This window comes from Erpetoichthys calabaricus, chromosome 3, assembly GCF_900747795.2.
Source record: "Erpetoichthys calabaricus chromosome 3, fErpCal1.3, whole genome shotgun sequence".
Taxonomy (NCBI): domain Eukaryota; kingdom Metazoa; phylum Chordata; class Cladistia; order Polypteriformes; family Polypteridae; genus Erpetoichthys; species Erpetoichthys calabaricus.
In genome coordinates this window covers 48,165,680-48,189,372 of record NC_041396.2, presented here as the reverse complement: position 1 = coordinate 48,189,372, position 23,693 = coordinate 48,165,680, and the positions used below count along the sequence as shown (strand labels likewise).

Here is a 23,693-nt window from a genome sequence, read left to right as displayed (position 1 = left end):
TTTTGATGATAAGGAACTTGTTGTTTTACTGATGTAGATAACTGCCCCAAGGCATTTCTTTATTACAAGGCATCTGACTTGTCGCGACTGGTAGGACCGCACTACATGGACACTGTGCTTCCCACTGAGTAGAAACAGTCACCAGCTAAAAGAGGTGTTGTGTTCACAAGCATGGACAGCACAAAGTAAGTAAGTGTTATATTTGTGGTGCATGTTCTTCTTAGCCTGCGCTCTGCAAGGTGCCATGCTTCTAGGACTCTCATTCAAATGGAGACTTTTAGTCATGTTACTGGTGAAAATACTTAACTGTTTCTTTTCATTTTTGACAATTACTGTTAATAATAAAACAGTTGCTTTCTAATATATTTCTTTACATTTATTACGAATTCTGATAGAATTCATTATTCATCATACTAGGGGGTTTTGCCCTCTGCTCACTTCGCTCGCCAACCCCCGTGCCTGCACTACACGCAAGCCACTTTGCAGTTCTGTTGCTCACATATTGGGATGCGGTTGTACAATTTAAACAGATTTTTATTTTCATGGGAATTTTTACATATGCATCATATAACTATTTTATATTACAACGAGTAATTAACCATATTAAAAAAGAGTAAAACATAATAATTTGAAAGTAAATTATGTTTCATGTTGCGTTAGAGTTATTCGTTGAGAAATACGATTTTGTTCTGTTTGGCTTTGAAATTAACATGCGCATACTTTTTAAACTTACACTTTTACTGTAAAACTTAGTAAAAACAAGTTTTTTAATTCAGCTTTCATCAATATCGCATTGAATTTTGATTCTGTGTTTGGACTTTGATTGTGACAACGCAACGTATAACTGCCCGTGAGTGAATTTAATTTTTTTCCCTCTGTTAAATAAAATGACTTTTTCGAATGTTTATCTCTGTGATTTGTTAATTGTCTTTGCAAAAGCTATTCTAACGGGAAACTGTTAACGTTTTAATATGAGTGGCATACCAACATCTCCTTTGTTGTGTAATGTTACCCGTGGAAGATTTACTACATTACCTTTCTTGGATACATCCTTCTTTCTCTTCCGCACGATTACCACCAACTGTTTCTGCATAGTCTACTGATACGCATTTAACCATTTTGCCGTGTTACCGATCAACATTTTTGCCGTTAATTCGACTTCATTTTTTCTCGGTGCTAGGATTGCCCATGTACTCATTTTTTATGTTGATAACCCTTCTTGATGAAATTCTTCAATAAGATTTTGACATAATACATCTTCTTTAATTGGGAACTTAAAGTGAGGAAAACGTTAAAATTTATAAGAGCTGAAGGAGCAGAAACTGTGTCTGTCAAAAGCATTCACACGAATGTGAGGTGAGATTACCGGGTGCGTGGTTGGAAATGGTTGAGAGGAGGGTGTGACTTAAACAAAATCTAATGGCCAAAGTCTAATCTCGCGGGACTTGAAAAAATCTTCCAAAATGTCTCGTCGCGTCGCAAGATTGCTTTATGTAACAGAGAGATATGATACTGCAGCATCCTGGTAATAAATATTCCAGAAGTCAATGTGTTAAGAAGTTTGTTATGTAATACTTATATATACGAGGGGAAGACAAAAAGTAAAGGGACATTTGAGAAAAGGGGCATTTATTCTAATGATAGAAATGTGAAACATACCTTATTTTTCTACATATCCTCCCTGGACTTCAATGCACTTTTCCCAACGTTTCACAAGTTTTTTGATTCCGTCGGAAAAAAAGTTTTTCGGTTGCATCTGCAACCAATTTTGTACCGCATCAATGACTTCTTCATCACTTGCAAATCTTCTTCCCCTTAGCGCTTCCTTTAATGGTCCAAACATATGAAAATCGCTTGGAGCCAGGTCTGGACTGTATCCATTCTCCATTCGTAGATCTTGCTTCGCGATAAACAGTTGTCACCATACTGTGCTTGCATTCGACAAATAATGTCCACAGGTTTAACACCTTCCACAAACAAAAAGCGAATCACTGCCCTCATTTCCTCCTTGGTGCAGATCGACAATGGAGCTGCCATGTTTAACGGTCTGCTACACTCCAACGAATAACGCGGGAATAAGAGTTACACGTTGTATAGAAGTGTTGGCGACTACACTCATTCAGCGCTGGATACGAGCAGTGTTACCAAACTCTGAAAAGAAAAATTTAAAAAATCCCTTTACTTTTTGACTTCCCCTCGTATGTTAGCAAATACGTTTATGTGGACTAGTGGCTAACAATCTGTGTTGGTATCTAGAAGGCTGCCAGTTCAAATCCCGTTTCTGTCAGAAGTGATCCTACTCCATTGGGCCATTGAGCAAAGCCCCTAACCTTAAAAACTGCACCCAGGCGCAATGTACAATGGCTGACTCTGCACTGTGACTCCCAAAGGTCGTTGCAAAAAGACAATTTCACCATGTGGACTAATAAAGTAATAAAAAAATACTGAACTTAATTAGATTGCATAAAAACTAAAAATTAATTAATTTTGCTGATCAAAATGGTCTGCTTGATAACATCATTTCTTACTTTTCTTTAGGTTTGTGCAGTTTGGTGTGTCATTTTTTTTTTTTTTGCTTGAATTCCTACAATTTGTGATGTTAATTCGTTTTTCTTTTGTATCATGCTGTTGACTGAGTGTAGGTCCAGAGTGCTGTAACAAGTTAAATATAATTACATACTTTACAAATGACTACTTACACATACAAAGATGCAGATTATCTTAAACACACAGTAAAACAAAGCAATTTCAGAGTGAATGACGTGAAAGGGTCCTGACACGTCAATGTAATTTCCATTTTCCCTGACGGTAGATACAAGCTACGTGTGTACCTTCACAAATGTTTCACTGGACATTCTCCCTTGCTTTTGTACAATTAATACATTTATTTTAGAGTTTATCTATATTCTGTTTAATTCTTCTCTTCCCCTCTGTGGCATTTTTGCCACCTGATGTTACATTTCCTCCCATAACTGAGACACATCCATTTCATACATCAGTAATTCATTGGTTTTGACACAGTGTTTGCTTTTGCTAAATGTTTTGTTTACAAAAATGAAAAGGGCATTTACCTTAAGAGATCCATTTGAGCTGTTATGATTCTTGTATTACCGTGTCCATGGAAACAGCCATTTTAATCTCTTGGATGTCAATGCAACCTCTGTCAATGACCTGCTCTATATTACTTCACTCTGTAATCCACAGACAAGTCTGTCTTACCATGCTTCTTCCAAGCAATTGCTTAACTCGCAACGTTCAAACAACTTCCTTAGAAAACTTGTGCAAATGATATAAAAATCTAAACATGAAAGTGCTGTGCGGTAAGGGTAGCAGCAAAACTTCTCTCCTTGATGGTTCTGATTTCTAGATTGTACAGCTCAGTGATTCAAAGTAATGATCTCTTATGTTTTACCTTTTCATACACAATCTATCAGATTGCTTTTATCTATCTGCTCCACATGGCTTATTGTCACCTGAATAAAGCTAGCCGCACTGTGAGGTCTTTTGTTTTTTGGTTCCTCCGGTGCCCTCAACACCATCCAGCCATCCATGTTAAGGGGTAACCTCAGAGATTTGCAGGTGGATGAGACTACAGTGTCCTGGACAATGGACTGTCTATCTGGCAGATGGCAGTTTGTCAGGTTCAAGGTTTGTGTCTCTGCTAATGAGTTGAGCAACACTGGTGCACCACAACAAACTGCCCTGTCCTTTTCTCTTCATCCTGTACATCTCAGACCATAAATATAACACCAGGTCATGTCACTTGCAAAATGGGATGTATTGATAATGGGGGTGAGACAGAGTATAGGAGTCAGATGGAGAACTTTGTTTCTTGGTGGAAAGAGAATTGTCTGCAACTTGACATTGCCAAAATCAATGGACCAGTCATTGACATTTGCCATACCAAAGAGCCTCTGTGTTCAGTCACTATTCAGGGAGTGGATGTGCAGGGGGTACTCTGCTATAAGTGCTTTAGGGTCCACATCAGCGATGGGCTGGACTGTTCTTGTAACATAGAGAAGATATATAAGAAAAGGTAGAGCAGACATTTTTTTTCTTAGGAGACTGTGCTCCTTAAGTGTGGGCAATGACATCCTTTGTATTTTCTACAACTCCGTGATGGCCAGTGCGATTTTCTATGCTGTAGTGTGTTGGGCCAATAACATCACCTCAGAAGAGGCCTACAAAATCAGCATGCTAATTAAAAGGGCAGGGTAAGTTATGGGATGCACTACGGATCCCCTGGAGATAGGACTGGAGAGGGGAGAATTAAAATAAAACTGAGTTCCACTCTTAACAATGCTGCACATCCTCTCTCTGACACACTGAGGACTTTCAGCCAATGCAATCATTCAGCAGAAGTGTGTCAGGAAACACGACTGGGGCTCTTTTGTACCAGCAGCAATACACCTGAATAATGTTTCACTGTGACTGGGACTGCCAAGTCAGACGTTTTCTTTCTTTTTACCCATTCTGGTGTGTATTTATTTCTTGAGCTTCTGTAAATAGCTAAATTTTTCCCTTGGGAGAAATAAAGTTCTGTCTATCTATCTATGCAAGTGGGAATTTCACTGAACTCTGCACACGTGTGCGCACTCCTTCTACAACTACATTAGATAGACAAGTAGTACTTTATTTGCTTTTAACAGAAGCTCAAGAAATAAACAACTGCAATACCCCCCAACAAATGGTACTCCACCCATTTATTACTTGAAATAAAGGTTATTAAAAGTACAAAAATTTATGTTAACCCGGGCACTGCTTGATAACATCAAGAATGCAGTCCAGTAGGCCTGAAAACATGGGTGTAGCCGAAACATGTGGCCGAGTTTTCCTTTTCCTAATCAGCAGGTGTCTCACTCTCTGTTACTCATTTCATTTAGGACTTCACTCTACAAGTTGTCAACTGATCAATGTCATTATCTGGCAGTCTTTTGGAATATTGGCAATCATTCAACATATATTTTCTCATAGTTACTGAGTAACACTTATCTTTGAACATGTAAAAAAGACCAATAATTCAAATTTTTGATTTAAGAGAGGATGTTCAAGAATGCAGGCTATGTTGTATTGTAAAAAAGGATTCAAATATTACAATAAGCCAAAAATGGTAGTTCATTTTATACATTTATTAAAAAAAAACATGCAAACCAGTATTAACATAAACACAACATAAGTCTGGAGGATCAAGAACATAAAGAAAACAAACAGAATTATAAATTATGTAACAATTGTGCAGTTCAAGTATGTTATTATGTTAAATACATACTTAATGTCCATTTGTAAACAAGGCATATACAGTAAGTATGCCACTTTGCCATATACCATATGTATGCCATATACAGTATGCCACTTTGATTGAAATGAGAATATACAGTACTGAATTTCTTGAAAATATGGAGTTACAGAATGACTGATTAAATAACATCATTGAAATAAAAAGGCTCAATAAGTAGATCTTGTACAGTAAATCCAACTTTAAGCATCAGGAATTTAATTTTTGCTAGACACTATCCACATTAATGCATTAATTGTGTGCTTCCCTATTATAGGCAGCATGGTACCTCAAAATAGATAAATAGTGAACACTTGCACATAGTTAGCCAATTAAGAGTTAAGGATCTTTGTCTTATTTTACAAATGGATTTAACTGTCTAACTGTCGGTATTTTGACTAAAAACAGCCTACATTTAGAGCACAATCTAATGTAGGATGTCAAATGTTATAATTCTGGAATCTCTCTGTGAGAAGTAATTAATGATAGCATGACTTACAGAAGTAGACAAATATGATTCAAATGACTGAAGTCACATGTAGTGTGACAGAGGACATCGGTACTTTGTGACTATATTGATTTCTTGAATGAAGTGAATACAAATAGGGTAGATTTCTGTCTCACTCTGCTTACTGTATAGTACTTTATAATCCTGAAAGTGATTAAACCAGTTTAATAAAATGTATGAATGAACATATACCATACATTCTACTGTTTTCTTTAAAACTGTTGAATTTGGCAAATATCATGTAGTGTACAGCAGATATTAATTTTTAAATTAGTATTATGCCCAACAACATGTTTATACAAATATAATTTTTCAACTAAATGATGGTATACGCCAAATATATAGCATGGAAGCAGTATTTTAGGGAAAGGATATTTTGTCACAAATACAGACAAGAAAAATGCCAAATCCAGCCCCTCCCTGAGATAACATATAAATCAGACTATAGTATGATAATATATAGCCAAATAAATATTACTATCTGTCAACATGTTACCCTCCTGTTACAGAGTAATTTGGGTCTTAGAATGACATTTGGTCTATTTTTTTTTTTTTTTTGAAATGTCGCCATTTTCATGGAGTCAGTTTTTACATCAGCTAGGACAAAGGAGATCTGCTTTCTATTTGATATTTTTAAGCAACGCAGTGCGAGCATTCACCACGGCTTTGAAAGCATCTTCACTTCCCGGTGCCACACATTTATCTGGATGAAGCAGAACAGCCAGTTTTCGGTATGCCTTATTCACTTCCTCTCTGTACAAAAGAAAAAGAGCAGTAATGCATCATGAAGGTTAACTAAAAATATAAAAAAAACATTTAAAAAGTCAATAAAAACTATATTCTATATAAAAAAAGTAAAACAGTGGTTAATAATTATCTACTTAAATTTATTGCACATACTGTAGCTTTATAAGACTTCATTCATAAGCTGCCCATCTGTCAACAAGTTTTTATAAAACCCCTTTACACTGCAGGAAACACAAGAGCAGAAAATAAAAGATCTTGAAAGTTAATAAACCAAGAACCAAGTCCCAAATGAAAATGTTTTTGTGTCTTTGCTAAAAACATTAGCAGCTCAAATGATTTATTTTTTTTTTACATTTTCCAGAAGAATAAGCATTCTTATTGGTTCTGTCTTGTCACAGAGATTGTACAGCATGAAGGACACTTGTTTCTGATGGTCTGCTTAGAAGTACAATAACTGCATCTGCTTTAGAGCTTACAATATATGCGTACTTTATAAGGATGATTACATTCTGCTTTTCTGCTTAAAATGTAATACACAGTGCAACTATAATTTAAAACTATTTTTGGGACACGGGGTGGGGGTTGTGGGCGCTGTGCTTATGAGGACTAATCACAGGCAGGACTGATTTCATGTGAAACACTTCTCTGAAAGACACAATTTAGGGAGGAAGTTACTGAATGAGTGTTTGCACATAAAAAATTAAATCACAGACAAACCCTAAACGATGGTAAAAAAAAAAACAAAAAAAACCCCAAAAAGAACAAAGGTATGTTTTACATCAATGACAAATAAACTCCGGCAAATCATGTCTTAATTAGAAATACACTGCAGTGCACTAGCAGAAAAGAAACAAGGGTTTAGATTAAACAAGGAACATTATTTCAGATCACCAGGGGGCTCCACCCCCTACTCACTTTGCACAAAAAGGATGTCAGTGTGCCCCTCCGTTAGAGTAGTGATCGTATTTAAAGAACTGGTACATAGAAGAGTATGCGGGGTGTGAGAGGAAGACGGTTTGGTCCTTAGTTATTACAGACAGAAAATCAGTTACTTGAGTATTTAACTACAACTGTCTATTTTAAATAGTAATGAATAATAACATGTAGTAAAAATTTAAAAAGTAGAAGTAAAAAAGTAAAACGTAATAAAAAGTAAAAAAATTAAAGTACATTAATGCCTCGTCATAAACAATATTATGAATTACTTTATCCTCTAACTTACATTCTATAAATGTTGCTTTTTACATTTCTGTTTGCATATTGGTCGGATATTTTTCCCTTTCTCATTTATTGGATGATTATCTTTGTTCTTGATTTTTATTATATGCAACTCTTTTTTGTTCATTTTCTTTTTTTCGATGTTCATTATCAGTTCTTTTCGCAGTCTTTCAATCGCAATCTAAAATTCGACATCTTGAATAGATAATTTGCTTTTCTACCTTGCCATTATAACCGACTGTGTTGAAGGGCGAGTTAACAGCACTGGGGTGGTACAGAGAGAGGAGTTGGAGTAATGATTGGGCGAGCAGTGTGGAGGGGAGTGGTCAAGGCTGAATAAAGCGGACACAATGGAAAATGTTTTGATGTATAATAGAGAGAAAACTCTTTTGCTGCCACTTATTTTACTACCGTCTTTAATGTAATTTGAAACTACTTCTGTGTTTTTGTTAGTTATAGAAAAAGACACCCTTGCTATTCAAAAGCCTGATTAGTTACTCGATCTCAAGGAGTTTTCCTCCAGCTCAATGGGCTAAGATATTTGATTTTTGCTTTATGCGCAGGACCCGAGGGTGAGCATCACTCACATGACCCTAATTACAAACAAAATGCATGATCAATCAAGTCTTCACTTCATAAAAAAGCATATATTTTCAGTCTACAATCAATGAACAGTCTATATACAAGGGTAAATCATAGAGGGCAAGTTGAAAATTGCACAATAACCGTAAAGAACAGAAGCTGAAGCAATACAAACACATTTGTGATGACTTATGGGTAGTTTGAACATGCACAGTGCTCTGCCATTAGTCTAGTTGAAGCCAAGGTCAAAGGAACATGAACACACCACTGCAGAAGTGCTTCTCTGTTAAATACAATGTTGAGAGGGAGTAAAACCTGATGAAACAGTCTCGTCTTTTGGTTCCCGCTTTGCACCCAGAGCTGGTGAGACCAACTCAAGCACTCTCAACCCTGAACCAGATTATGGTGGTTCAACAGTAAATGGAGTAGACATGGGTACTTTGCTAATTTTCCATATCCTTTTTTCAACATGATTGTTACTTGAAAAAGGAAGAGGAAAGGCTGAACACTGGCATCTTAGCTGACTAAAAACATAGATAATCATTAACAACAAAAATGTAAAACTGCCAAACATCTATAAAGGATATAATGCTAAATTAATATTTTCCAGATTTAATGAGTGGATCTCACATACACTATCAAATACCCTTAATATTCCATACTACTAAATTGAACTTTTATAAGAAAACTATTTAAAATAAGTTATCTGCATTTTGAAAACTGACGTAAATTATTGAATTTCTTTAATTTTAACTTTCTTTAATATAGTAAAAAGTCGATTAAGTGGGCATAAATAAAATGATATGGGATGGTAATATTGTAAATGCTTGATTTTATATAGAGGCACTTAACTTTGCTCAGCAGGCTTCTAATATTACAAATATTCACTATATTTGAATAAAACTGACTGGATACTATTTGGACTTCAGAACTGTTGTTAAGGTTTTACTGACCTTGTTGCACCTGGTTTAACACCTAGCATATCCCAACTGTCCTTACTACTTCGGATTCTTCTGATGGTGTCAGCCTGCTCACGAGTAAAGCCCACACTGACTCCAGAAAGTGGCCGCCGACCTCCATTCTCACACAGGTCAGCAATAGAGGAGAAAAATGTCTGCAAAATAGGTTACACATTAATTGGGTATGCTCTTGAAAATATTAAATTTTAAATATAGTTTAAACTTTTTCTTATATGTGGAAATGCACAGATGATCATTTGTCAAGGTTTACAGATTGACAGCAGACACTGGTTTTGCATGTCTTCACTAATGTGTGTTTATTTGGTTTTGAACTTCTCTTATCATTACATTAAATTAACAGAAAAGACAACCATCAATACCAGTTAAATAATAATCTGATAAAGTAATGCAAGAGAGTTTCCTAAAACCACAGAAACCACTACTGGAATTTAAGCACAGCAAGTGAGTTTTTAAAACAGGTTAAGACATGATGAAAAATTTGTGCCAACAACTACATTGTAAGGCTCTTTGTTTTCACTGAATTTAAAGGTTTTTTTTAAAGCCTTTATTTGTGTATTATTTTTTTAAAGAATAAGCAGTTCATAATCAGGAAAGTAATATATACTAAATAAACTATTTTGCAGGGCTGGCTTGTCCTTACCTGAAACATTTCACCGATTCCTTCTCCACTTTGAGCAGAGGTCTCAAAATAATGAAAACCACGACTCTCTGCCCACAGTCGTCCCTCACTTTCATCCACCACTCTCCGCTTTGGAAGATCAATCTAAAATGATAAAAATTGTCATTGTTCAACTTAGCCCTCCTATTTTACCAACTGCTTAAGTCGGCTAGCATAGTTAAGTAAAGACAAGATAGCACATGTTTAAATTTTTAAATGAAACTGTGATGCAAGAAAGTCCATAAATGGAGGCAGACCTTATTGGCACAAACAGTGAAAACAATATTTTCCATATTGCCATGGGAGCCCATTTCCTGTTTCATCTCTGCCAACCAACTGTCCAAGGCATCAAAACTCTCCTTCTGTCCAACATCATACACCAAAATCACTCCCTGAGAATCTTTGTAAAATTCATTTCGCACCTAAAAGAGAGAGGAAATGTCACAAATGTTAAATGATAGTAACATTTGGTTTTTCAGAGTTCATAAAATGAGATTTTTGAAAATTATAGTAATTTTTTTATTCTCTTTGGAATAACTGACAACACACATGCTTAAATATGCACTGAAAATGTACACTCTAAAAATCACTGGTACTTGTTTGAGGAGGAACATGAGTTTGTATTTGAGATAAAGTAAAATGTATAATGCTTTCTTGCATATCAGATGTTCAAGTAACAAAATCCTTCTCCGACCTGCTTAATCTGCATAGCCTATCTCAGCAGCACTGGATGCAAAGCAAAATACAGCCCTAAGCAGTTTGACTGTCCATCACAGAACTCATTTATACACAGACCTACACCAATACTCACACAGACATGATCTGGACCTGCCAGTTAACCTAACATGCACACAACTGGGGATATGGGATGAAAACTGGAGTACCCAGAGTAAATTCCATATTGACACAGGGAGAGAGAAAGCTCATAGACAACAATGGGACCTGAGATTTAAAGGCAATAACTCAACAATCATGAGGCAACAGTGCTACCCACTGTGCAGTCATACATACGTACTCCCATCAAATAAAATAATTTGGTATAAAGCAGAAGAGCACAGCGGGTTAATGAAATATTTGTGAAACGGCTCTAGGCTGACAACAATGCTGTTAGTGATAAGCACATCTGAAGGACTAAAACACTCCCACATTCAAAGAAAATTATAAACAAGGGGCTCGACTTTTAACACTGATTGCGGTAGTCAGAGCTAATCTAGTCCGCCTGAGTTGGATGCAGAGGTCATAAAGGATTTTAAGTCTGGAGCTGAGACTCTATGTGATCAAAGATGTGACCAAATAAAACTCCACCATAAAATCATTATAATTCAACATTACCTACAATCTTTTCACATTAAATACAAATAAAGGTATTTTAATCTCCATATACATCAAGTCTGAATTGTAACATATTGTAACACTGCAAAAACTGGAAGAAGAAAATTAATGGACAGATAAATGAACAAACTTGTAATTGGAGGATTTTTTCACGTGAAAGCTTAATTTAAAATCAGTGGTTTGAATACATTTCTTGGTAAACTCCTTTTTTGCCTCTACAGGCTAATAAACTACGGGTAATTCTGTGATTTAACTGAAATATTTTTAAATTGATCTTTTTTCTTTGCTTCTGAATCAGAAATTTAAAGAACTGCCAACATATTGTTTAACTAAGATGCCTTTTTCATTTAAACACAAAGCTTTTTATTTTGCATCTTTGGAACTTTTCCCAAGTGGACAAATTATATTACTTTTGGACGGACAGACAGACAGATCTTTATTTTTTACGAGGGAATTTAGATTTTTACAGAAGCAATATTGTAACAAAACAACAACAACCAGGGTGAGGGTGAGCAGGGATAAAGAAGGAATGCACATCATGAGATGTGTCCACATTTGCAGTCTCAGAGAGAAGGGTAAGTTTTCTGTCTCCTGCTGATGCTCAAGTGGAAAGGCCTGTAAACTTTTGCTTCAAGAGTAACCTCCACAGTTGATCAAATCTGCATGTTCCATGTGTAAAAGCCTATGTCTGTGGTTACATCCATTTATTAAAGTAGCACAAAAACTTCTAACAGCAAGGTTGTGGCATCTGAAAAGTCAATATTAAACAAATGTATGTAGATTGATGTGTTTTTTTTAACATTTATGTGAAACAGAGACATTTGAAAAGAGAATGGCTGTATTTGTGACAGACTCAGACAACATGAAAGTTTCATTGTTACAAGCATGTTCCTTCTCTGGGATCCAAAATGAGGACCTAAACGTTGCTCTGTGAAATAAGTCAACTGAGCTGGGAGAGAATTTCTCTGAGTCTAAATATCAGACCTTTACACACAAAGCATGTACTGCCCTAATGTGATAGAAACAAGTGTCTATATTTGTAATAGATCAATCAGTCAAACATCCACATGAAGCAATTCAAAAGAAAAATATTTCACCTCTAGAAAAGAAAAAACAGATGTCAAATGATCATTTGTCCAGATTCTTTACATATCAGCTCTCAATGTATGTCTATACTAGTAAACCTGCCAACAAATCCATAGTTAATTGCATGAGCACTTCAAAAATTAGCTTTCAGAACTGACACTATTTTGAGTTTTAATCTTGGTACACTGAAAAAATAGATGTTGTTTTTGCTCATTATTAAATGACATAGTGGCATTTCTGTCCTCCCTTTAAGTTCATAAAACCATTGAGATAAGCAAAATGTATGGCCTGTATACAGTACTTTGCATGAAACAGACAAGACACAACTCACTATCTGAATATATTTGACTTCATTGTAAAAGAATAAGAGGCTGTTTAACAAATTATATTATTTATAATCATTATAAATATAGCAAATCTAGATTATATCTCCAATTCAGGGAAGACTACAGAGTTTTACCTTGTCAGCATGTATTTTATTTAGGTTGCCTTTACAGAGCAAAAAATCTTTCTAAAATAACAAGTGTAAATAGAATGTAGAATTTAAGTGGAGTCTTCATGTGTAAATTTTCTAATAGAAAAAAAAATTATTAGTCACCCATTAATCAATTATTGCTATGTTGACCAAGATAAGACCTAGTAAAAGAGATGTATCTAATCATAACATTATCCATTATTTACATGAAAACTAATAATACTCGCCTCATAAAAGAACTGATGTCCAGCCATATCAAAGATGTTCACTTTCATTTCTCTGTCACGTACCTGAACTCTAAACATGTACATAAAAATAAAAAAATAAATTCTAAACTACACAATATGCACAAGAGAAAGAAGTATTTATTTAAACAAAATTCCATTATTTTACATTATTACAAATTCCATTATTTGATTACATCTTGCCTGAAGAAGGGGCCTGAGTTGCCTCGAAAGCTTGCATATTGTAATCTTTCTAGTTAGCCAATAAAAGGTGTCATTTTGCTTGGCTTTTCTCTACATTCATAATGGCTAACACGGTACAACACCCTAGTACTACATTATTTTACACAAAGAGTTTATATAATAATCACCTTTATAAGTCACTTTATGGCATTATAACATAAATAACTGACAAATAAGAGGAGACAATTCAGTCCGTCAAGCTGGTTTTGTTGGTAAACTATACAAAACTTTTTTAAAAAGTTGTCAAGGTTTCTGCTTGAACTACATGACTAGGTAGCATATTGCTGAATCCCACGACCGTGTACAAATACTTAAGTACATTTTTTTTTTCCCCCAATTGGAGAATACAATAGGCATTTAGCTAGCAACTTTGTGGTTTAGTGTCCTGGTCCCATTACATAACCACTGGGGCATACTGTCTGCTTTTAACATACTACAAAAATCATGGTTTTATTGGAAAATTCCACAAAGTGCTTCTGAATTAATATTGTAAAATATAGGAATAGAATAATGCTTTATGCTGAAACATTTGAAAAGGCAAGAGATGCTGTGAACATTACATTTCTATTTAAATAATAAAATCATGAACAGCTTAAAGGTTTCAAATCTAATGTGGAATGATGAGTTCTAGAACTCATAAAAACATCTGCCTATTTGTATTACAGAATGAGGCTTCTATTTGTTTTCATTTTAGTAGGGCAGATGCATGTGTTTTCATCATATACTGGTCCTCTTCCACTAGCACTTAGTGCCTGGTCTATCTCGGTTTCTGTTGATGTTTTTAAATCATTCACTGTCCAGTGTTACGTTTTCATTATCCCACTGCAACACACCTTTTTAATTTTTGTTCAGAAATTTAGAACATGGTTTAGGAGACTGGCTGTGTCATATACACATGTTTTGCAAACCTTTTAGGGACAAGTTTACAGGGGATACAAAAGAAGGAATTTAAAATTTCACTGTAACAAACTCTTGCTACAGCTGGACATACAAACATACTTACTTAGTCACTCCATAATCGATACCAATCGTTGCCATATACTTGGGAACAAATCTCTTCTCACAGTAGCGTTTAATGATGCAGCTCTGTTAAAAATAAAAGAACAATTTTAAAGTACGTTATACAAGATTTTATAATTTTGATAAAATTGAAATAAAAATCAGTGTATTGATCTGATAACTAAACAACCATAGTTACAGTGTTAAAGTAATAGCTGGAAAAGACAGTTGAAGTCAAATCTTCTCCTCTGAAATATGTGGGCAGTGCAATCTGAAAAGAAAATGTTCAAGCGATTTCACCTATAGTTGGGGTCGTCAATGACAGTCCTGGAGGGCCGCAGTGGCTGCAGGTTTTTATTCCAACTAGTTTCTTAATTAGAAAGCAGTCCATACTGATAATGAAACTTGGTATTGAACTATTTAGCTTGCTAATGCTTGTATTCATCCAAGAGCAATTTTAATTGCACTGTAGAGTTTCCATCTGTGAGAACATTATCCATGTGTTTTGTGGACCAGAACAGATTTAAACTTAATGGTCCTTCCATTCCCCTCTCATTTATTTCTAAAACATTTTTTTATCACAAATACTTCATGGCAAGCATGTTAGCTGGAGATGCTGCTGGTTTATTGGTTATCTGCATCTCATTATTAACTAATGTCTGATTAAGAAAACAGACAACAATTACTATTTAAATGCAGCAGCTAAAATCTAATTAAGGGTTTTGAGTGGTAACAGGCAAGAGAACTACACTTAAGCACAAAAACATATTGCTTTAGTAGTAAATAAAAGGGATTCTAATTAAGAAATTGGTTAAAGTGAAAACCTGCAGCCATAGCAGACCTCCAGGCCTGTAACTGAGGACCTCTGATCTACAAAGTAACTAAAATTTGTCTTTGATGAATAAAGGGACTAACAAGGCATGGAGTTAAACACCAACTTTCATTATCAGCAAGGACTGAGTTCTAATTAGGACACTGGCTGGAATGAAAACCCGTAGCCACTGCGGCCCTCCAGGACCGTGATTGAGGACCCCTGACCTATAGAGTCGAAGTACACTATAAACTGAGACTTAATAAAGTTCATCTGTCATTTAATTATACTACTTCTTTTAAACATTCTTGTAATTTAGGGAAATAGTCAAATATTAATTCATCAATTTTTAAGCATCCTACGTCAAGACAAAGTTGCAAAAAGAGCAGACCTTATTACAACTGCTAGTTAAGAAAAACTTCTGACCTCCTTCATCACTAACAATTAATGATGTTCTCAGAAAAAAGATCTCAAACTCATTTAGAAATGTCAGGTGAGTCAAGGCAATTGCACTACCAAACTCTAATACAGGGGTCTCAAATTCAGATTCTGGAGGGCAGTTTTTTCTCAGACCAGCTTTATAATTAGATGCTAATTCTTGCCGCTAAAGGTAATTGCTACATTACTTAATCATATGGTTTGGCAGTGCAAACAACAGTATGTTCTTTTAACAGCAGTAAATGCCTAGTAATTAAGAAAGTGGATAGGATAAAACCCTGCAATTCCCTGGTCTCCTCCAGGAGCTGTGTTTGAGATCCTGGTGTAAACTTTGCCAGGTTACAACTGTTTTAAGTTTCCTACATGTATGAAACCACAAGAAGACATGAAGAAATGTCATAAGTCCACCTGTGGAACATGCAAACTCCATGTAGACTGATGGGAGTCAACACCGAATGGCCAGAACTGCAAGGCAACAATGCTAAGCAGGTCTGTGCATCGGAGCTGGGGGGTCCTCTACAGCGCATCTTCAACCTGAGCCTGGAACAGGGCAGAGTCCCGAGGCTTTGGAAAACATCTTGTATCACCCAAGTCCCAAAGGTATCACGTCCTAGTGAGCTGAATGACTTTCGGCCTGTTGCTCTGACATCATATGTGATGAAGACCATGGACAGGCTGCTGCTTCACCACCTTAGGCCACAGGTTCAACACGTCCTTGACCCTCTGCAGTTTGCATATCAGGAGAAGGTGGGGAGCGGAGGATGCCATCATCTATATGCTACACCGATCCCTCTCCCAGTTGGACAGAGGCAGTGGTGCTGTAAGAATTATGTTTCTAGACTTCTCTAGCGCCTTCAACACAATCCAACCTCTGCTCGTTAGGGACAAGCTGACAGAGATGGGATTAGATTCACACCTGGTGGCATGGATCGTGGACTATCTTAAAGACAGACCTCAGTATGTGCGTCTTGGGAACTGCACGTCTGACATTGTAGTCAGCAACACAGGAGCGCCACAAGGGACTGTACTTTCTCCGGTCCTGTTCAGCCTATATACATCGGACTTCCAATACAACTCGGAGTCCTGCCATGTGCAAAACTTCGCTGATGACACTGCTATGGTGGGCTGCATCAGGAATGGGCTGGAGTATAGGGACCTAATCAATGACTTTGTTAAATGGTGCGACTCAAACCACCTACAACTGAACACCAGCAAAACCAAAGAGTTGGTGGTGGATTTTAGGAGGCCCAGGCCCCTCATAGACCCCGTGATCATCAAAGGTGACTGTGTGCAGATGGTGCAGACCTATAAATATCTGGGAGTGCAGCTGGATGATAAATTAGACTGGACTGCCAATACTGATGCGCTGTGCAAGAAAGGACAGAGCCGACTATACTTCCTTAGAAGGCTGGCGTCCTTTAACATCTGCAATAAGATGCTGCAGATGTTCTATCAGACAGTTGTGGCGAGCGCCCTCTTCTATGCGGTGGTGTGCTGGGGAGGCAGCATTAAGAGGAAAGACGCCTCATGCCTGGACAAACTGGTGAGGAAGGCAGGCTCTATTGTTGGCATGGAGCTGGACAGTTTAACATCTGTGGCAGAGCGAAGGGCGCTCAGCAGGCTCCTATCAATTATGGAGAATCCACTGCATCCACTAAATAGTATCATCTCCAGACAGAACAGCAGCTTCAGCAACAGACTGCTGTCACTGTCCTGGTCCACTGACAGATTGAGGAGATCGTTCCTCCCCCAAACTATGCGACTCTTCAATTCCACCCGGGAGTGTAAACGTTAACATTTAACATTATACAAAGTTATTGTCTGTTTTTCACCTGCATTATTATCATTCTTTAATTTAATATTATTTATTGTATCATTATGCTGCTGCTGGAGAATGTGAATTTCACATTGGGATTAATAAAGTATCTATCTATCTATCTATCTATCTATCTATCTATCTACCTAGCTTGCTAAAATGTTTTTCCATATTTAGATATCTACACAGAGCTTTTCAAAATGTTATAAAGAAACAAGACACTGCATCAGGGTTTGTCCAGCAGACCTCTAAATTGTGAAAAAAATCATTTGGGTGTAACTTTCAGACCAGCTTAATGCATGTCCAGACATTTTTAAAATGACTTTTCCTGTCTCTCTACATGGTCCTTTCTTTTACAAAAAACAAGTCTTACTTTTCTTATGTGAATCTTTTTTATTTTCCATTCTAAACATGGGTTAAATTCACCATTTGTCAGTAATGATAATCATCAAGTTCTTCATCACTAACTTGAAAAATAAATAAATCACCAAAGGCACATTAAGCACAACACATGAACAACAGCTGCTTGATTGATCATTAAATACAACACTAGTTATAATGAAATGTTAACATCTTGGTATTGCAGCAGCAGGAATGAGACCCATTTTATTTCTGTTTCAATTGAAGTGCAGAGTGTAGGGCATCTTTGTCTTTGAGATCAAGATGGTACTGCCTCCCTCTTATCATTGTAGGTGCACTAAGCAGTGCAATGACACACTGTAATGGCACCAATAAATATAATCTGTAGGTGGCCAATGAAAAAGACAATGCAGGTTAGTTTGGATGCACAAAATGTATCAGGATGTCCGATTCTGCTGGATTCTTGTCACAAATCATATCAATCCAACATTTTTCATCATACATGTACTCAACATAGCCTCATTTACTGGTGTAATGTGAGGGACGCAGTGTGTGATCATGAAAGGGCAGGATCTCAGCTTCTACTTCAGTGGTGAATATTTGGAGAGTCAATTGATTGTCTTCACCAGACTCCCGGCTGACAGCTAACATGAGACAGGTCATCATCATTTGAGAGGACAAAAAATTTGACATTTTTGATAACTTACTGATTGAAAACTCAATGATTACCATTATTGACACATGGCACATTCAGCCTATGTTTAGGATGGAAAATAAGCATGAAAGATTTGTTTAAGAAAAGAAAGGTTTGTGTTTTGAGAAAGAAGGGCCAATGTAGAATAAATGAAAAAATATTTAACAAATTATCTGCACATTCCCACATGCCATTAGGGTGCTCTGAAAATGAAATCCAAAATTATTTTTGGACTTGGGAGGTCTGCTGTGCAAACCCTGAAAATGTTACTGTTTATTACTTTTTCAGAAAGCCTATATAGTTATTCTACATAAGGAAAAAATGTGTTTCTGAGGCCTAAACATGGCTAAGCCAAAAACTCAAATGACATTTTAGTCAATTTCAAGAGGCTGCTTTGACCATGAAGGGTCATCTGAACCAAATATTTTAATTTTGTCACATACTATACCAATTCATTTACCAGTGTGCACAGTCTGAGCTGCTTAGTGGTTTAGTTCTTGAGCTATGGACTTGTGAAATTTGATGAAAAAATGAGGGCAGATAAATTCGACACCCCACATTAAACTGGCTGCATCTTGTAAAGTACTGATCTTACATCAAAAACAATCTACAAGTGTCTCCTGACTAACATGGGCTCACCTGGTCATCTTTCCAGACTTTTTTGTGTCTAGAGTGCGTGGACTATTGGTTGATTTGACTTGGAATCACCCATAGCATTTTAACAAGCCTTATATTTCATAACCTTAAGAAATACACTTGATTATAAAATTAATCAAAAGTGTGAATAAATATTCTCACTTACCTTTCCCACCTCTGCGTTGCCCAAGCTAATGACTTTAACTCTCATTGACTTCTTGTTCTCTCTTCTCTTTTGCAAGTTGGTCTCCATTTTTGAAATATTACACAAATAATAAATACAATCTTTAAATATTTAGCTGTAGGAAAACTGTCCTTTCATCTGATATCTGAACGCCTGGTAATATTTTGCAAAACACTTTGATATTAAAAAATAAACACAATACTATAAAACATAAATAAACATGTTCGTATAAATAAAATGTACAGATAAATGCATTTGTTAATAAGAGAAGGTTGAATAAATAAATGAACTCTAACCAATGCCTACATAAATCAGAATTCACTCTAAAACACAAATTATTCTAATAGCACGTGCATTGTGATTAATTTCTCTCGGTGCGTTTGATGAAAGATTCGTGCTTCTATTTTAGTGGTAGATAAAGATTTGTCAGCGGTCTTCTGCCCCGTTTTCGGCATTTCTGCCCATTGGATTTGTTTTGATTTTCCTGCTTCTTCCCTGTTGCTCAGCGGCTGATTCTGGTCGCACAACAGCACATTCCGCAAAATTTAGAAATACCATAAGAAAGAGCGAGAAAGAATATGACAAATATCGTCGCATTTAAAATTAGTATCATAGGAAAAACATAGTTTAACATGTACTGCTTGATCTAATCTAATTTATTCTGACCATTTCGCTGATTAAAATTTCTATGGTAACGCTGTGCAATTGAAGAACGGCAACCGCAGATTCGCCAAGTAAATATTAGTTTTGTTATATAGCGTTACAGAGAACGGAGCTTAGAAAGTACGAACATAGATGTGTAAAAAAAATCAATGCTGCTTGTTCCAATTCAGGGTCATATGAGGCCGAAGATTACTGGGCTCTAGGTGGGAACCACCTCTGGACGGGATGTCAGTCTTCAAAACACTTTTTATGGCATCATAATTGTTTTTTAACAGTGTTTAAATTGAGCGGCGTAAAACTGTACGCATGCGCATAAAGCGCAGGGAAATTTTATTTTACTTTATTTACCAGGAACTGAAATTTTCACTACACTAGTATTCACTGGTACTCACTGATATGCAGTACTGACTCCTCTTCCACTTTCAACAAAGAGTACAGGAATCTTTTCTTATTGTAGCGTAACTTCTTCATTAATTTTCACGAAGATAGCCCTCGTTCTTTGATCGAGTGGCATTGTATCGCGGCGATCTACTTACTATTCACCTTACCAGTATCTCTTAGTGAATCCTCACGTGGCAGCCCCGTCCACCACCCACAAATATCTGATCGAATGTATTATACCGCCGCTAAGAGTAACCTACTGACAGTAATTTGGTTCCACTACAAACACTGTTTTTTACCTAACTGCCACTAGCCATGGTCGTATTATCAGCTGTACACAAGACACCACTACTTTGTACAATGAGATAAATTACAGCATTTTAAAGTCAGAAGATGTAATATTTCATCAATTCAGTTCTCAGTGGCTTCCCCGTTTTTATCAGAGTTCTATTATAATGTGTGTCCATGTAGTGAAATAAATTGCACGGTAAATAGGTGCACGGTGTAAAGATTTACCAACAGCTGAGCAACAACTAGGGGAGAAGCTGAGCTGACTTAGCTTTTACATACCTTGTTGTGTTCATCTGTAGATTAATGCAGGCTGACCTCAGACAGCAGGGGGATCAGAATATGACCAGTTAATGAAGTGGCCACTCAATGTAGACTATAGCAGGCTGACTACTAGGTTTTGAATTAGTTATGAAGTCATGATTATGATGTAAACATAATGTAGAATATTATAAAACTCTTCAAAATGACTGCCAAACACAATGTATTTATTTCACCTGTCGGTTATCCAGGTTGCACAAGTCCGTTCTCAGTTCAGCCAGTTTGTATCCAGTGTATGATGGCTCTGTAACTCAAATTTGAAGAGGTTTGCAATAAAGAGACTAGGTTTCAAGTTCTGGACCTTCCCTGTGTGGAATATGCATGTTGTCTCCGTGTCTACATGGGTTTCCTCCAGGTGCTCTGGTTTCTAAAGACATATGGCTTAGGTGGACAGACGATGCTAAGCTGGCCCTGGCTGTGTGTTCATGCCGCAATGGGCTGGCAACTTGTCTTGGATTGTTCCTGCCTTGTGTAGCTTCCCTGTGACCCTTAAGTGAATTTAGAAAGTGGATGGATGGGTGTATATAACATGTTTTCATGGAATTTTATAATAATAATGGATAATAATTTTATGGATATAATATAAAACACAAGTTAGCATTTTGTCCATTAGTCCTACTGTCATCCCTAATGTTACTTGGTGTCGGCAAACTGACTCTGTATAAGTGAGCATGACTGAACTCTATAATGGAGTTGGTTCTTGCTGTGTCTCTGGTGCTGACAGGATAGGCTCTGTCCCTCATGACCAGAAATGGCATAGGCAGGTTGGAAAATGGACAGATGGGTTTTATTTAGACTCTCCAGTTTTTATCTGTGTGTGGATGAGTATTCTCTGTGTGGTGCCCCTTACAGGATTTAATCCTACTGCTGGGTTAATCATTAGTATTCAAGTATCCTGTACTGTATCAGAATAAGCATGTATTGTATTCAGTCCGATCCAGTAGATATTGTTAATGTGCCTGTTAAGGCTTTCTACGGAAAAAGAACCTTTCCATCTCACATAAAATGGTTTGTCCTTAACTGAAATCAGTGTCTTAAACACTTAAATCGGACATGTGGACTTACTACGGATTCAAATGGTGTGTCAGTGAAGAACAGCTGGATAAAAGTAGAGCCATATATTGAAATGTGCATGCTGCCCAACCTGACTTGACCTGACCTGATTCTTTTTATCAGTTTTAGAAATATTTAATTCTGTCCTGAATACTGACATGTCGTTTTTTAGGCACATACTCCATATCAGCTCCACTGTATTTTTATGGTAGGTTAAACAGAACTTAATTTGTCTCCATGGGATATTTGGCTTTTTACTGAAGCTCTTTAAATAAATAGAAACATAAATAGGTAAATGAATAAATAAATATACACTCACACTGTGGTCTGAACACACACAAGAGTGACTAAAAAGAAAGAAAACTTCTGACTTGGCTGTCACAATCATAATAAGGTATTATGCAAGTGTATTTTGTTGTTGGTATAAAGGAGACTCAGTAGCATTTCCTGAGACACTTTTGGTGAATAATTTGTTAGTGTAAAGTCCTCAGTGTTAGTGTGTCAGAGAGAGAGGATGTGCAGCATTGTCCATAATGCCACTCAGTCTTGTTTTAATTCTTTCACTACCTCGAGGGGGTCTAGAGCACATCCCATAACTGAGGCTGCCCTTTTAATTTGCTTGTTGATTCATTGGGCCTCTCTTGAAGTGATGTTACCAGCCCAGCACATCACAACGTAAAAAATCACAATGGCCATCACAGAGTTGTAGAAGATGTGTGAAGGATGCCACTTCCCACATTAAAGGAGTACACTTTTCTAAGGAAGAGGATCCTTTTCTGCCCTTTCTTATACAGTTCCTTATTTTCTGAGACAAGTCCAACCTGTCATTGGTGCGGACCCCCAAGTACTTGCAGGAATGGACCACCTCTACATCCACTCCTGTAGTTACGCCAGAGGGAGCCCAAGACTGAACCCGAAAACTCCTGTTTTACACAGGAGCCTGACAGTTTGAATTTTGTAGCTTTTGGTGACCTCTGCTGGCCATTTTTCTAAATCCTGTGTTCAGGGTGAGTATTTCAACAGGAAGGGGACTGCATTCACTAAGTTCACAAGGGATGATTCTGCACACGATCTTTTCTGTGAAGTGAAAGTCTTTCAACTAATATGAATTAATGTTTCATTGTTAGCTCGTAACAAAGCATTATCTGTAAGTATTTAATTTATACAGAGCTGTTTCTTTTGCACAAATAGCTTGTGGAATATACAACTTTAAAGAAAAAAGTATGTTTACTGTGGAAAAGGACCTCTGCTGCTTCGTATTCGTGCCTGTTACAAATTTTGTTTTGTTAAATACTGCACAGTCCGTTATATACATAACAGCCATGCTAATTTAAATTGTAGGAATCTGCTTTCAATTATATTTGTGTCAAACTAGTTTACAGATTGCCAGCATAACTTTTATATGCAATGCTTTATTGTGCACCAAGTTTGTTGGTATCCTAATTAGGTTTCATTTTTATGCAAAGTGAGCTGTAATTTTATGAACTTGTTATTTGGTTTGCAGGTGTTTAATTGACTTTGTAGTTTCAGTCAATACTCTCCAGAAAAAAGCTGCATCCAGACATTTATTTGAATAGATGTTTAGCAGGATGGTATTGTGATTTTATATACAGAAAGCCAATTAAATCCAAAGTTAAGTAGTTGAAAACCTACTAATGGAAACATATATTTCCCATGACAAACGCTACACTTGTTAATATTTAGACCACTAAAACTACCAG

General features: G+C 36.6%; 1 protein-coding gene across 1 annotated transcript; it reads right to left on the bottom strand.

Moving 5' to 3' along the window:
* Window positions 1–5,108: 5,108 nt before the first annotated feature.
* Window positions 5,109–19,942, bottom strand: dnajc27 (DnaJ (Hsp40) homolog, subfamily C, member 27). Its single transcript, XM_028796775.2, has 7 exons — window positions 19,249–19,942; window positions 14,332–14,414; window positions 13,089–13,158; window positions 10,226–10,390; window positions 9,951–10,073; window positions 9,284–9,444; window positions 5,109–6,536 (listed from the first exon to the last, which is right to left on the bottom strand). The coding sequence occupies exons 1-7, from the start codon at window positions 19,333–19,335 to the stop codon at window positions 6,404–6,406; spliced, it is 822 nt and encodes a 273-aa protein (XP_028652608.1). The 5' UTR covers window positions 19,336–19,942; the 3' UTR covers window positions 5,109–6,403.
* Window positions 19,943–23,693: the final 3,751 nt, after the last annotated feature.